Consider the following 15,015-nt stretch of genomic DNA (forward strand, 5'->3'; position numbering starts at 1 on the left):
GAGTCGACCAGCAAACAGGCTGTATACTCAACACCAGTCCTATTCTCAGCCAAGCCAAATGTCTCCATATTGCTTCCTTTCAACTGCCCAAGACACATAAGCTCACTCCTCTCCTCCTCCAACAATGAACGACCCAGAGAAAAAGGACCAGGGCACTCGCAGGAGTAGCGAGGTTGTCGCGGTGGGATCAGATACGTATACCGCGGAAGAAGAAAAGGCAGTGCTACGCAAGATTGACATGGTCGTTCTGCCATTCGTGAGTTTTCCAACTAGGATTCAACAAAGATGCACGAAGCTGATAGTGCTCATCATCGCAGATGTGCTTCGTATTCTTCCTGCAATACCTCGACAAGCAGAGTCTGAGCTATGCGGCCGTGTTCGGCCTGATCGAAGATCTGAATCTAACGAACTCACAATACTCATGGTCCAGCTCGATCTTCTATGTCGGCCAGCTTGTCGCGGAATATCCCTTCATTTATCTGATGAGTCGGCTCCCATTGACCAAGTTCGTGGGAGCAACCGTGTACGTTTCCCCCATCCTCAGAGCGACCAGCAGACACAAAACAAGTCGAGCTGATGGGTACCCCAATTTCCATGACAGTATCATATGGGGAATCATCTGCATGTGCCTGGCCGTCCCGAGAAACTTTGCCGGCTTCGCGACAGTCCGGTTCCTCCTCGGCTTCAGCGAGGGGGCCGTCTCCCCGGCATTCGTGACCATCACGGGGACCTGGTACCGGAAAAGGGAGCACACGGTGCGGACGGCGCTCTGGATCACCATGAACGGCGTCGCCCAAGTGATTGGTTGTCTGCTGATGTACGGCATCGGCAAGAACAGTTCCTCGTTGGCAATCGCCCCCTGGCGGGTGCTGTTCCTGCTCTGCGGCGCGCTCACCGTGGCGGCGGGGATCGGGTTCTTCGTGCTGATGCCCAGCGGGCCCAAGGACGCCTGGTTTCTGACCGCGCGCGAAAAGACGGTGTTATCGCTGCGCATGGCCGAGGATCGCGAGGGCGGCGACAAGACGTCCTTCGCCCTGCCGCAGCTGCGCGAGGCCCTGCTGGACCCCAAGGCCTGGGCCGTATTCTGGTTCGGCGTGCTGGTCACCATGCAGTCCCCCGTCTTGACCTTTGCGTCGCTGGTCATCGAATCGATTGGCTATAGCAAGCTGGAGACGATGCTCTACACGGCCCCCTCCGGGGCCGTGCAGGTCGCTTTGCTTTGGGTGGGGACGGCGCTGGTGTACTGGTTTCCGCGGCAGCGGAGTCTGGTGGTTCTGCTGCTGATCATCCCGCCACTGGTGGGGACGGTGTTCTTGATGAAGCTTGACGTGGCGGCGGAGTGGGGGCTCATCGTTGCTGCTTGGGTGGTGAGTTTACATGCACAATACTTGCGGGGCCTTGGTACGATGGCTCTGGAAATTAAAACCAATGCTGACCCTGTCTAGTCCTCGTGCATTACAGCATCGATGTCTATACTTCTCTCCCTCTCCGCCTCAAATGTGAAGGGCAACACCAAACGGGCGATCGTGAACACCATGTTCTTCATAGGCTACTCGGCGGGCTGCATCGGCTCACCACAGCTGTGGACGCACAAGCCACGGTATACCGAGGGCGTGATCACTTCCATTGTGACATGGTGTCTCCTCTTCGTGGCCGTCATCGTCTACCGCTTTCTATGTGCGGCCGACAACCGCAAGCGTGACGCGCAGATGAGGTCTTCGGAGCTGCAGGGGACTGATCCGCACATCGAACTCGATGAGAATGGTTTACCCAGCAATGACCTGACTGACAAGCAGGACAAGGAGTTCCGGTACGCACTATAGGATTGACCCAAATGATCGAGGTTCCCTTTCCCATTGGTTTGCATTAGTATTAGTTATATAATCTATCTGGGTCAATATATCACCCTCCTTCAAGAGTATACCCTTCCCATTCCTGGCCATCTTTTGCATTTTGCATTAATGTTACCATTGATACCGCCAGAACCTCTAGAGTCAGTGTTGCATACCCAATGACCACGCGCAGCAAGCTAGTTCCTCACACAGTAACGTGCTCATCCGACTGAGATTTCTCACTTCGCTCTGCACAAAGCAAGTCACCATTTCCCTGCGCCGAGCGAGTATTGACCCATGGGATCCCGCCGGCTAGTATAAACGCCAGAGCGCTCCCAGCTACGGGAAGATACTAGTGACCAAGCACCGTCAGCGTAGCGCGCACACGCCTCACAAAGCCCAGAGAATCAACTCACAAACACAGTAGTAATAGCCTTGTCATACGCAACAACCACCTCAGCCAACCGATCCGGAAACGCCTGGGTAGCCACCTCGCGCATCCCGCGGGTCCCAGCCTCAAGCAGCATCTCCACCTGCGTATACCCTAACGAAGCCCGATCCCGCAGCTGCTTTCTCAGTTCAGTCTGAAAAATGGTTCCCCCGATGCTCTGCACCACCGCACTCCCAAAGTACTGCGTGAAAAGAACCGTGGCGATCGCAACAGGAACGTCGCGCGGCCGATCCTTCAGTGCCAGCTGCACCATCAGCAAAGGGATCTGGGCGGCAACGCCACAGCCCAGGCCCTGGAAGATCTGGTACCCGATCCATGCGGCGGGTCCTGAGGAGACAGTGAAGGTTGTGTACAGCCCGTTGGCGATGCAGAGGAAGGCGGAGCCGATGAAGAGCCACGGGTTGTAGTAGGTGAGGTGCTTGGCTATGGGGATTCCGGCGTTAGTTGTGGATTTGCTGGGAAAACGGGGAGAGCATGCCCTAAGCTTGACTTACCTAGGATTCCGGAGACGAGGGATCCAAGCACCTGGGTGCACACCGACGGCAGAAGCATGACGCCACTGCGCATGGGGCTCGCGGCCTGGACGATCTGGAACCATTCGGGTAGAAAATACACCGGGATGACGAATGACCCCATGAACACAAACGCAAAGGCAAGACTGAGCATGGTCGACCTGCCCCGCAACAGCACGATGGGGATCATGGCTTGCTCCTTCATGTGGCACTCCCAGACGACAAAGATTGTCATCGTGACTGCGAAGCCGACGAAGAGTCCGAGCACCGTCGCCGAGCCCCAGGCGTATTCGCTGCCGCCCCATTGCAGGGCCAGCATGATCATGATGATGGAAGGTATGAAGAGCGCGCATCCGAGAAGGTCGAGCTGCTTTAGAAGGGATGCGCGATAAACACCCCCATTGTTGGAAGGGGCAGGGGGATGGAAGAATAAGAGCAACGCCACCACCGTCACGGCTCCTGCGGGCAGGTTGAGGAGAAAGCACCACCTCCACGTACTATGCTCAGTCAGCGCGCCGCCGATGATCGGGGCGACTACAGTTCCCAGGGCGTAAAGAGAGGTAATTAGCCCCGTGAACAGTGGACGCTGCTGCGGGGTGGTGATCATTGCAATCACCGAGAGGCCACCCGATACTACCCCCGAGCCTCCGGCCCCCGCGACGGCTCGTCCGATGATGAAAATCCTGGAGCTGTTGGCCACGCCGCAGATCAGGGATCCGAGCAGGAATATGACGTAGAATGCGAGGTAGGTCCATCGCAGCGATAGTAATGAGGAGAGCTTGCCGCTGAGAGGTTGAAGAGCGCACATCGTGAGCGGATAGGTCGCTCCGTACCAGCCGATGTCTGTTGTAGCATGGAATTGGGTTGATATTGAGGGGATGGCCTTTGACAGGTAAGTTTGAGTTTCAAGAAGGGCAAAGAAATACAAAAGAACTGAGGGTGAACTTACAGTAGCGATGATGGAGACATCCAATGATATTAGGAACGTGGCTATCATGATCCCGGCCAAGAGGCTATACAGCTTCACGGGGCAGATTGGCTGTGCTGCGTCAGGAGGACTTGTAGACATCTTCCAGCTATAATTGATCGATATATTTGTGAAGACTATATTGGGTGGTCCATGGCAATGAGGACACAGCTTTATGCTGTTTCTGATTTCGAAGTCCAGGTCCTGGATGGATCATACCAACAATTACCGAATCGGGTAATCTGTTGGTATAGCCCCCTAGTAGACCGAGACCGGTCCCGGCTTTGTGGTTGGCTCCGAGGCCGACTCCGACCCCGCGCCGTGTTGATCTCCGTACTCTCTCTACCTCCGGCTTGTCAACTTACTGTCCCTCAATCAGTTGCCTTGAGACCGGAGCTATTGTCTAGTACAAAGAGAAATGCCTCCGCAAGCGCCCTCGAGGCGGCATGCCTGCGTACGATGCATTCAATTGAAAGTGAAATGCGTGCCCGTTGAGAGTGGACGGTGTCAACGGTGTGCGAGACTCGACCGACACTGTGCTTCTCCAGACAGCTCGCGCAGCAATGCAAGCATCAGGTTAGCTCATAGCCATATACTGTACCCTTGTGTTTGGGGTAGACTGATGGGTAACCTTTCTCTCCCTGACTCCAGGAACAGCCGCATTGCGATCATTCAGCAACAGGTCGACACACTTGTTGCTCAGTTACATACTGACAAGGTAGCCCTTTCCGAGACATGGACCTAAAAAGAAGACTATCTCAACGGGTTCGACTAGGACCCGAGAACGGGACTGGCATCTATAACAGAAATGTCATCCCCTTCTACAATCAGTAATACTTCGTCACACCCAAGCTCTATACCCGAGCCGCTCCACAACCTAATCACCCGGGGACTTCTCAGTATCACTGAAGGCGAAGAGCTACTCTCGAAGTTCCGCACAGAATTGATGCCCCTGTTTCCATTCGTCATTGTACCCGAAGCGAGCTTTGTCGAACTGGGCAAGCAGTCTCCATTCCTTCTCCTGTGCATAATAACAGCTTGTCTCGAGCATAGACCCGATCTACAGCAAAGACTAGAGCTCGAAGCACGAGCTGTGATCTCGACCCGCATAGTCATGAACATGGAGAGGGACATGGATCTATTCCGGGGGTTACTGGTCCATATCGCATGGTATCACTATCACTGGCGCGCTTACCATACCCAGGTGTACATGCTTTTGCAGGTGGCGATGGCCATCGTTGTGGACTTGGGACTGGATACATGCGACAACTTCAGAATGCAGCGCCACTATCCCGAAGAAAAAGAGGCGGAGGAACCACACAAAGCTCAAGCGCTCTATCTGACCCCTGACGGACAGCGTGCCTTCTTAGGGTGCTATTATCTATGTTCCAAGTACGAGCTGTGAATATGATATGCAGTCCAGAGACATTGACTGACAGAACCAGGGCCTCGATATTCCGGCGACAGCTCATCATGAAACACACGGACTGGGTCGACTACTGTGCCCACAGCTTAGGGCAAAGGGCGGAGTATCCCACGGACCAGTCTCTCAAAGCACTAATTGAGATCCAATCGCTTGCTCGGCGATCGGAGCTGGAGGTCGAAGACCCTATCCATGCGATGGGCACGGACGAACTGTCCCAGTCTATGGACATACTTGAGAATCGGATCGAGCACCTTCTCGTGCAGAAAACACAATGTAATACCTGTATGTCCCGCTCGCGACTGAAAGGCATAGCTTCGCCATTTTCTCACCTCAATAGGGGCCCTGCGCTTGGAGCTCAATGCAATGCCGGCCATTGTTCTCGGACACGCCCTGCGGCAGTAAAAGGATGACCCTCGCCAGTATGAGAAACAGCAACTCCTGACCATCGCGCGTTCCGCGTTCAACACCGTGACAGTATTCCTCGCATCGCCGGCTTCAGTCACCCCCAACCTCCCCATGTTCAGCTACACATCCATCTGGTACGGCCTGCTGGTCTTATCGAAGCTGAGCCTACTCTCGGATGCCGCGACGAAAGGCAAGGCAGTCGACGTCCGTCCCAAAGACATCCACAACCTCGGCCTGGCGGCTATGCAGAAGATGGAGACAATGTCCCGGAACGATGACGTTTGGGATAATTGCCGTGCAGTGATCGGATCCATGCTCTCATGGTTGGAGAGCAGTCGGGCACGGCCCCATTCCACACCAGATCGAGGAGATACTAGAACACCATCTACCCAGCACGCTGAGAACGCTCCTATCTCACCGCAACCAACACCCGACGATCACCCTCGAGCCCCAGGGTTCGCGGCGGCGGTGGCCGAAGATTGGGATGCGACCGTATGGCAGCAGATGTTGCACGATTTGACCTGGATCGGGCTACCGGTGGAGCAGCCGTTCGCCGTAGATCTAGCCTACTTGCCTTGAACGCGATGTAACTTTCGTGCCCCTGTTCATCGCTGCGGAGCGATGGAAGGCGTTGGGCGCTGAAAGCGTCGCGTTCTTCTATCTGAGGCTGCCGACATGGACCTGTGCCTGGTTCTTCCTTGCCTTGGTACTGCCAGTCCCTCCTTAACAGTACTTCCTCAAGGGTCGTTGATCTTGTTCCTGACGGTGCCCACCCTAATGCTCCACCATTGTGATTAAATAATATTGAAGACGAAGTTCAGGCGATATGGAAGGGGTATTCACACTAATAAGCATTCAGAGACGGCGATCCCGATCCTCCCTGAATTCAACCTCACGAGGGCCGTCGGGTGACCTTCCGCGCTCCATCCGGGCTTACAGGCGAGACCGGCATTTTCGGGTACATCGATGCCGAACAGGTATCTAGATGATTACTTTACGCATGCTATCGGATATGACTGGAGAGACAACTCGATCTCCCGAGAATCAGGCCAACTGACCTGTGAGTGGACAGTATGACAGTCACTTCCACTTCTCCAAAGGGGAGGGGTGGAGTTCCAGAGTAATTTCGTAGGTTACGCATACTCCAGAAAACAAAGCCAATAGTCGGTATCGAACAAGTTAATGGAGTAGTCGTGTCATCTATACCCAGACCAATCTGGTGAGAAGAAAAGACGCTATTTACACAAGGAGAAGATGTAGAGGGGGCCAAAGAAAAGAGAAGAACAAAGGGTGGGGTCGGTCATCTCTCACGTTCGAGGCATCCCAATTCCTCAAGAGATCCAATATATCCATCCAGTGGGCTGTTCACACGTCCAGGGACCAAATGACGCAAAAACAACCCCAATTGGAGCAGGGTATCAACACCAGAACAAAATGCTTTCCAGGAGGAAACAAAGAGACAACCATACAGAAGAAAGTACGTTAGATCGTGGGCACATGCTGCTTAAGAGAGGAAAATCAATGGAGGCAAGAGAACGGCGAGGGGAGGAGAAGAATTTACACCAGAAGACGCAGGTCTTTCGATAATGGAATCGATCTCTTGTGTTATACAGAAAAGGAGAAGATGAACAACAAACAATAATTCTGGCACCTGCCATATGGTTCGCATTTCAGTCGAGGTTCGCACATCCCACTGTCGGCTTGTCCTCGAGAATTGGAAAGTCGGTTTCTCCACAAAACAGGGGCTCAGCTCCAATGTAAGGATGAATGCGTCACAAGGCTTTTGTTGGGAAGCCCATATATCAACCAGGCCGCTCCTGGTCGCCATAGTCATCATGAACGTCGAAGCGTAGATGTTCGGGCATATGAAGACGTTTTTATACTCATGTCTCACTCCGTTGTTCTTCACGGGACTGCTGTTGGGCTTGATCTCGATCTTTGGCTTTGCGTCGAGAGGTGGCGGGGACAAAGTCAAAGAAACGATATTTGCTTGTAGTCTCCCTTGTGATACTGGAGCGTCTAGATCTGGACGGCTCCTGGTCGAGGGAATATGTCGAGGAGTTTTTTGAGCTGCCGGTACTATCCCGCGGGTCAGCCCACCGAGGGATTGTGAAGGGCACTCGACTCTGATCCCACGTCGCAGATGAAGAACTGGGTGGCGTATCCTCATCACCCTCAGGGGGGTGATCAGTTGATCGACGCGGGAGGGACGGCCGTGAGGTGAAATAGCCGATTGAATTGCGATGACTGCCCGTCACCGAGGTAGATCCCGCCACGGCCGCCTCCGTCGTCGGGCTGGTGGGCTTAGAACTGTCGTCGTAGAAGGTCGCGGACCGCTCCATTGAGTCAATCAATTCTTCCCATTTGACTTCTAGGTTTCCGCTTGGACGCTCAGCTTGCTCGGCTCGGCTCATGCAATCCTTTGTCCGTTGATGGAGCCGGAGGGCTAGCTCATGGAACTTGCTGACAGCAGAGTCGACCTCCTCCAACTCGTTCAGCCTCTCCGGTGCCGAGTCCAGCCAGATGCTTATCAGATTGGCAAAGCTTCGCGCATGATCAATCAGAAAAGGTAGACTGGGGAACCCTTCGCGTGAGGTTGGGGGCAAACGACCCAGAATCTGAATGGGCGTGGCGTAAGAGGGAGTCACAATCGGCGCCGGACGGTCAGCAGGAATTGCGCAGATCGAATCCACGAATTGTTTGAAATCGGACCGGTTAGTGTTCAGGAACTTGTTCATGGGCTCCATCCAAGGCTCTTTACTGCCAAAAGTAGTCATATTGGCTAAGCCTTGCAAAGCCTTCGCTATCAGGGTTAAAGTACGTTGAGCACGAGGGCGCGGGTGATCTAATTGCCATTAGCACTGGTGAAAACAGTCATGACTAAAAGTTGGGCGCATACCTTTTAGCAATCCAAAGAGCTTCGGGTTAAGGATTGCCGGGCAGAAGAATCGCAAGAATAGGAATCCGGAAACACTGCTGTACGTGACAGTTCGAAGGAAGTCACCGTATCGGTCCTCCGCGCACGCCCGGATATGGCGGAAAATGAGTCTCAATTCGGCCGGACATCTGGAGGGCGAGGCCGAAATCGACTTCCAGACCCCATTGCTAAGAGCAATCAAATTCCTCCAGTTACGGTCGAGGTCATCAGAACGATGTACACGAGACGGATCGACCTCGCAGTCTGGATCAGTCTCATCAATCTCGCGAAGTCGCTCTCCAATCGTCTCTTCTAGGTACTCCTTCCCGAGTCGACGCATATGATAATCGAGTGCCTTGGTCAGAAGTGAATTGCCGCGGAAGAGAAGGTTTGCTTCCACAGTAGCAGTTCGGCCCAGGTCTCTGACGAGGACTTCCCGGTCCTGGGCTGATTCCCGTGCGTCGTTGGAATGGATTCTCGACGTGTATCGTAGTCGGCTTACGGTCGACTCTTTATGCACCCCGTCGATCTCGTCCTCTACTAGGGCGGATATCCATTCGACGGTCGTCCCTGAAACCTGGTAAATGTTCAAAAGCGCTTCCGAAAGCTGATTAAGTTCGGATGACATGACTTGAGCCATATTTATCGTGAGACCATTGGTGAAGGAATGAAGAAGTTCAGACATCGGGGTGTATTCTTGCGACATGAGCACAACAGTCTCTTCCATCCGAGCCCTCATGAGCATTTCACCCACAGGTTGATCTTTGTCGTCCAGGATTGGCCACCATTTTTCGGTTTCCACCCCTGGCTGTAGGTCATCTAGTTTCAAGTCAACCCTGCCAAAGGTGGCATCATGAGAAGCGAGTTCTACGTCATCCAATGCGCGCAGAGAGTTCGAATCATGACCGAGGGCATAAGAGCCATGCGAGATCAGTGACCAATCCTTCTGGGTCGAGTTGATCGTCTTGACAAGAATGGAGACTTGTGACAGAACGGGTGGGAGGTCACTGAAAGTGAAGTCTTCTCGCCAGAAAGGGTTTGCTGTGCGGTATTTGACAGCAGATTTCGCCCGAATCTCGCCATCCAGGAGAACTTCGGTATAGTAATCACTCACTGCAGAGGCGGGGGCCGAGTTGCTATGAGACCGGGACTGCTTTCGACTGCGGGGAGTCTTTTCCGCGGTTCTGCAGCGATATAGCTTAGCTTCCGTTACTCTTACATCAAGTACTCTCTCGATTCGGAACATGTCCACGGTAGAAGCGACATTTGTCTCGCTTGTTCCTGGAGTCTTCGGAGACTCTTCCTCTACTGGCGTTTCAGGGCCGTAAAGCTCTGGGATCGTGAACGCGCGCAAAAGGACGAACCACACCTCGAACAGAACGCGGCTTTCAAGAGCTAAATATACTGGGCGCGTTAGGCCCGAAGCAGAATGTACTGCATACTGCGGGTATATTGCAATGCAGAATTCATCTTCCAAGACGGATGAGTGCAGTTGTTGTACTGCACAGCGGGAGAGTTGCGACAATTGGATGCAAGCGACCAGAGTGATGTCTGACTCCGTGTATAGCTTGAAAGCGCCGTTTTCCTGCAGCGTACAGCTTACGCGTAGCCAAGACGCAGAAAGTGCCCTTTGCTGTCTGTATGTGGAAACCCGACGCCCTGACGATGGTCGAACGCCAGAGGCACTCGGCCTATCCCAGAGGAGCATTTTACCCACCTTGATGATTGCTGCCTCCTTCTGAACAGTGCTCTCCGAGTTTCTCCTACGTTCAACCAGGCGGCGGTCACCGATGACCACCGATTGTGGTTTCGTCATCTTATTTTGAACACCTTTGGGTCGGATCGGCTGCCAGCATAACAGCGCAGCTAACCACGAATCAAATGTTTCGCTGACGTGAGGTTTCAGCTCCACCCCTAGACCAGAAGTAAAGGTTGATACACTGAGATAGTTGGTACGGGTCTCGGGATCGACCAAGGTGCGAACCTGACAGCCACGAAGATCGGGAATCAGTGTTTTGGCCAATGCGGGCTCTCCTTTAGCTTGGTATATCAAGCTTCCCGTGGCAACATTAATGGCGCAATAGCCCGACGACCAAGCGGTCGTAGATGCAGTCCGAAACGAAAGAATGCCGTGCATCCTTCCACAAGTTGTTTTCATGAGCTGCAGGATTTTGGATGCATCGGTACTCGACAGCGGGGATGTTGTTTGATTGGCCGACACGCTCGTTACCAAATTCGAGCTTCCCGGAGGCTTGCTTGATCGCTGCCGACCAAGGGTATGGCTAAGGTAAGTGGGCGATTGTATTGACGGAAACCCGATCGACGTCGTTTGATCGTCGGGGGTTCTAGGTTGGGAGGTTGCGGTGTTGATGGAGCCCAGACGATTCCGGGATCTAAAAAGATTATTGCTGGAGATTTCACTGCGCTGATCGTCCAAGTTGGTGGTCCGTGACCGCGCCCGTTGGGTCTTCACTTCCAGCGGCGGCTCGTCTTCGTCACCGGCCGAATGGCGCGAGTAAAATTCGCGACGGGCTTCGCGATCGGAGGCTCGTGTACGGGCGGCAGCGCGAGGAGAGGGGGCCGCACTTGAAGCCAGATGTTCCGCTTCGGACGAGGGGGAGTGATTCCCCGCCTCGGGGTCCGGGGTCACTGTGCGAATGCCTTTATCTCTGAAACTCTCTGGATAGACCATCCCATGCCGGTCCTTAGAGGAAGACTTTTTGCTCGGGCGCCGTTCCACAGGACGACTATATATTCCGTGGATGGAGTTCCGTTTGAACCCGTTGGAACTTTCCGGCTCCATCTTTTTTCCAACCACGCACGACGGAACCGGCAGCAGCGGCGCTCAAACGAGGTCGCTACAGGAGATGCAGACAGACGAGCCGAGACACAGAAACCGATGAGACGATGAGAGGATGCGGGGTTGTTACGTTGCAGGACGCTGACACCCAACGTACGCTGCGCAACCGTCCTCCAACAATTGAGGGCCTTTGTCGTCCAATGGGTCGCTAGCTGAACGCATGGAGTCCGGGATGAGGAAAGGACGCGGAGTCGCACATTCGGTCGAGGCCGGCGCGTTGGGAGTACAAGCGATGAGGATGTTACAGATCGACTGCTTCTGGGTCAAATAGAGGAAGGGCCAGTGAGATTGCTCGAGAGGGGTCGTGAGAGGAGGTGGTGGAGGAGGAGGAGGAAGAGGAAGAGGAGAAAGTTCTGGTGCTGGCGTTGGTGCGGTGGCAGTCGTTGAATGGATGGGCGGGAGGAGGCGTAACAAAATGTCGAGGGGTTGAAAATCGCTAATCAGTGTGCTCCAACTCCTATCCTCAAAGCTTCGAGTTTCAACCCACAGGGTCGCTGCAAGATAACCACCATAGGTAAGCTAAGTTCAATAGGGACAAAAGGCAGTTGAAAAGGATTAGGTCATGACAGCAGCTCTAAGGTACTCCTCCTCGTACTAAGGAATCGGTCGGCACAAAGGTTTGGTTCGAACCACCGGGAAGCGTGATATCATTGGAGTCGACGGAGAAAGGAAAATTGGGGACATATGGGTTCAAGGTGAGGGAGAGAAGAATGATAGAACAATTAACACACACCTGCATCCGCTGAAAGGTGGGATTGGCGTTCTGTTCGCGACCTCTGCTCAATGGAATTGTCAATTGGAGGGAGGCGCGACAGCGATTTTGCGGGTGGAGGGGGAAATCGATAGGGAATTGAGGGGAGTGGGAAATCAATGACCCTGGCAACGTGCGTGGTGAAAGCTGCAGATCCCGCATCAGCGTGGATGCATTTTCGTACGACAATTCGGGATTTGGACTGGGCTGGGCTGGTTTGGTCTGTCGATAATGCTGGTGTTGGTGGTGATTGATTGTGGTAAGAGTAGTGGTGAAGGTGGGGGTTCGGTAGGTAGGTAAGTGGAAAGAGGAACAAATAAGGGAAAGCCGTGGAGGCAAGTTGTAGGTAAGCAAGCGAAATGGAGTCAAGAGAGAGAGAAAGAAAGGAAAAGGGAGAGAAACGGAGAAGAGGATAGAGTTGGCTTGGCTGTGGAGAGTGAGAAAGTGAGAGAGTGAGAGAGTGAGAGAGTGAGAGAGTGAGAGAGTGAGGAAGAATGAAAGCGGGAGGCGGTGGTGAAGCCGTGGGAAGAAGAGATGCAACTCAGCAAGAAGGCACAGATGAACAATAACCGGAGATTGCTATTCAAGGAAGTATCACAGGGAAAGCGAGGTCAATGGAGGGGGGAAAAGAACAATTGCTCGTCTCCATTCAATAGTACTTGAAGACAGAAAGTGCACTGTAGATAGAGCTGATAGAGCTGTGGCCCCCGGCGTGCAGTAAGCAAGCAAGCAAGCAAACCAAAGAAATTCTCCCTACTGCCCGATCATCCCAGCGTCGCATCCAAACGCTATCGAGGGAAAAAAGGAAGAAGGAAACAATAAAGAGAAGAAGCAAGCAAGAAATTGAACGGAGAGGGAGAGACACCAGAGAGACCAAAAAAAAAAAAAAAAAAAAAGGTACCAGTACTTACTGCAGTCTCGTTTCACCCAGGGTAGGGTTACTGAGCTGGACGGTATAAGAATCAGTTGAGATACTGTAGCAATAACGCGACGATGGCGATGGACGGTGGTGAAGAAGGAGAGGGAGACATGCCAATCGGCCAAGATGCAGGGGGAATCTTAGTTTAGGCGTTTCGGAAGACGAAGAGAAGCCTGAGGGAACACTTCAACTGCAACTGCCACTCATTGGCTGGCTGACGCATTATCCTCACTCCCCATTATTATGAGTACCTAGGTAGGTAGAGTAGATAGAGAAGTATGTGTAATGATTTCCCAGATGATATTATTCTACTTCCTACGTATGTACAGAATACTCTATCGGTTCGCTATTCTCTCCCTGGCACATTAATTGTTATGGTCAAAGCAACTTCATGGCCTGATCACACTGCTGATAGCTACCAGCTCACCACGGAGCACTGCACACAACTCCGTATAGCTGTCTATAATGGGAAGGAGAATGAATGGAGCAAAGGAAAAATCTCGGGCCCAAGTCATGAGGCTGAGATCCACTATTGATGTGGTTATGGATTGATTGTGGGCTTCGACATTATTGTGATTGTCCTTTATGGCCAGTAGGCTACTAAGTAGGTAAGGTATCATTTTGACTAACTACCGGACACCACCCGGGCGATGGTCGGTCTATGGAGAACATACTGTCGTAGACGGCATTGAAACCTGTCGAAAGGAGTTACTATGTAGTAGTACTGTACAGTACTCCGGACCTAGAATCCTCATCCCGTCTATAAGTTATACCACCACTGATATGGATGGAGACTTTTTTTTTCTTGCTCTGTTCGAACTCTTGTTGCTGCGGTGCGGTGTGTTTCCACCCCTTCCCCCTGACGAATCGTTTCCCCAACCATTGCCGAATCATGGAATTTCAGAACAAACCCGAAATGTTAGTAGCAAACCTCAAGGCACATAATCGTTTGCTGCTCATTCTCTCCTTCGCCTTCTCTCGCATTCTCTTCAGCCTCAATCCTCTACCTTCCTTCCAATTTCACCAATCTCAATGGTCTCCACGAAGTGGATGTCCACTCTGATGCACCGGGAATATGGTACCTCCGTACGGCGTCCACCACTGGCAGTAGTACGGAATAGAGTAGAAGGAGGGAACGGTCTGAGGACTAATTCATTATTCCAGAACCGGACCAACAGGGTGCGGCGGTCAGATCCGAGAAACTAACGATAATCGCCACTGGGATTCTTCCCGCCTCCCTTAAAGCAAGTAATATATTCGGTGTTGGCGTGGCCCAATGGCAGCTTCCAAAGTCTTTCGCCCGTCATCCGTGTGCAGGACTTGATCATTGCCCGCCTACCCTGCGGGCCATGCTAGTGATTGCGTTACGTCTAGAAAGCGTAGAATGCGCTCCTCCGTAGTAGAGGTGTTGGCACTACTGTAGGCACCGCGGCCTGAGTGGTTCAGTCGATATCTTGGGCGCGGTGTGGCTTTTCCCCATGGGACGACAGCCTTCCCATTCTTCCATTGGCCTTCGCTGGTCCCTGGTTGGCTTGACAAATATTGACGGTAGAAGTTGGCAGAAAAAAGGGTGAGAGGAGGGAGAGAGAGAGAGTGTGTGTGTGTGTGTGGTGCGTGTAAGAATTGTCAACAGCTCGGCTTGGGGAAGATAGTGAACATGGCAGAACGCGTCCATGGGTCTCCCCGTCCGTAGTCCAGCCTTGACCCGAGAAGGGCCAGAGGTCATTTCACTGAGTGTGGAGCTCTCGGAACCAGTTGATCACCAGGGTTTTCTTATCATTCAATGGGGTGCAGAAATTCTCATAAAAGTGCACTACAAGAGTATGTAGTGACCCGTTATGGTTTAAGCGAAGGACTGTTCACGAGGATTGCGAAGAACGCGGCTTGCTTGCTTGTCACCGGTTGTGTTCTCTTCAGTTCGAGCCGAATCCCGGCCTAGACCACTGGCACGCTGGACACCATGATGATCGTTAGT

At 52.9% G+C, this 15,015-nt stretch overlaps 4 protein-coding genes across 4 annotated transcripts; 2 read left to right on the forward strand and 2 right to left on the reverse strand.

The window, feature by feature from the left end:
• Window positions 1-124: 124 nt before the first annotated feature.
• BO66DRAFT_447468 (MFS general substrate transporter) lies at window positions 125-1,823 on the forward strand (the record flags this gene model as incomplete). Its single annotated transcript, XM_025651705.1, has 4 exons — window positions 125-256; window positions 318-523; window positions 602-1,367; window positions 1,446-1,823. The coding sequence occupies 4 exons, from the start codon at window positions 125-127 to the stop codon at window positions 1,821-1,823; spliced, it is 1,482 nt and encodes a 493-aa protein (XP_025506060.1).
• Window positions 1,824-1,893: 70 nt separating this feature from the next.
• On the reverse strand, window positions 1,894-3,864 carry BO66DRAFT_447471 (putative MFS multidrug transporter; the record flags this gene model as incomplete). Its single annotated transcript, XM_025651706.1, has 4 exons — window positions 1,894-2,184; window positions 2,249-2,706; window positions 2,778-3,678; window positions 3,745-3,864. 4 exons carry the CDS (start codon window positions 3,862-3,864, stop codon window positions 2,038-2,040), a joined length of 1,626 nt encoding a protein of 541 aa, XP_025506061.1. The 3' UTR covers window positions 1,894-2,037.
• A 697-nt stretch (window positions 3,865-4,561) lies between these two features.
• On the forward strand, window positions 4,562-6,172 carry BO66DRAFT_469949 (uncharacterized protein; the record flags this gene model as incomplete). Its single annotated transcript, XM_025652752.1, has 4 exons — window positions 4,562-5,154; window positions 5,208-5,470; window positions 5,526-5,563; window positions 5,609-6,172. Exons 1-4 carry the CDS (start codon window positions 4,571-4,573, stop codon window positions 6,170-6,172), a joined length of 1,449 nt encoding a protein of 482 aa, XP_025506062.1. The 5' UTR covers window positions 4,562-4,570.
• Window positions 6,173-7,027: 855 nt separating this feature from the next.
• On the reverse strand, window positions 7,028-11,561 carry BO66DRAFT_41159 (GTPase-activating protein BUD2). Its single transcript, XM_025649298.1, has 2 exons — window positions 8,493-11,561; window positions 7,028-8,438 (listed from the first exon to the last, which is right to left on the reverse strand). Exons 1-2 carry the CDS (start codon window positions 11,311-11,313, stop codon window positions 7,477-7,479), a joined length of 3,783 nt encoding a protein of 1,260 aa, XP_025506063.1. The 5' UTR covers window positions 11,314-11,561; the 3' UTR covers window positions 7,028-7,476.
• Between the last annotated feature and the right edge of the window lie 3,454 nt (window positions 11,562-15,015).

Source organism: Aspergillus aculeatinus (assembly GCF_003184765.1).
Source record: "Aspergillus aculeatinus CBS 121060 unplaced genomic scaffold BO66scaffold_13, whole genome shotgun sequence".
NCBI classification, from domain to species: Eukaryota; Fungi; Ascomycota; class Eurotiomycetes; order Eurotiales; family Aspergillaceae; genus Aspergillus; species Aspergillus aculeatinus.

Excerpts from the sequence above, each read along its gene's own strand:
- BO66DRAFT_41159 (XM_025649298.1), bottom strand. The coding sequence starts at position 11,313 with ATGGAGCCGGAAAGTTCCAACGGGTTCAAACGGAACTCCATCCACGGA. Across the intron at positions 8,439-8,492 it reads GCTCTTTGGATTGCTAAAAG|ATCACCCGCGCCCTCGTGCT; the intron begins GTATGCGCCCAA and ends AATGGCAATTAG.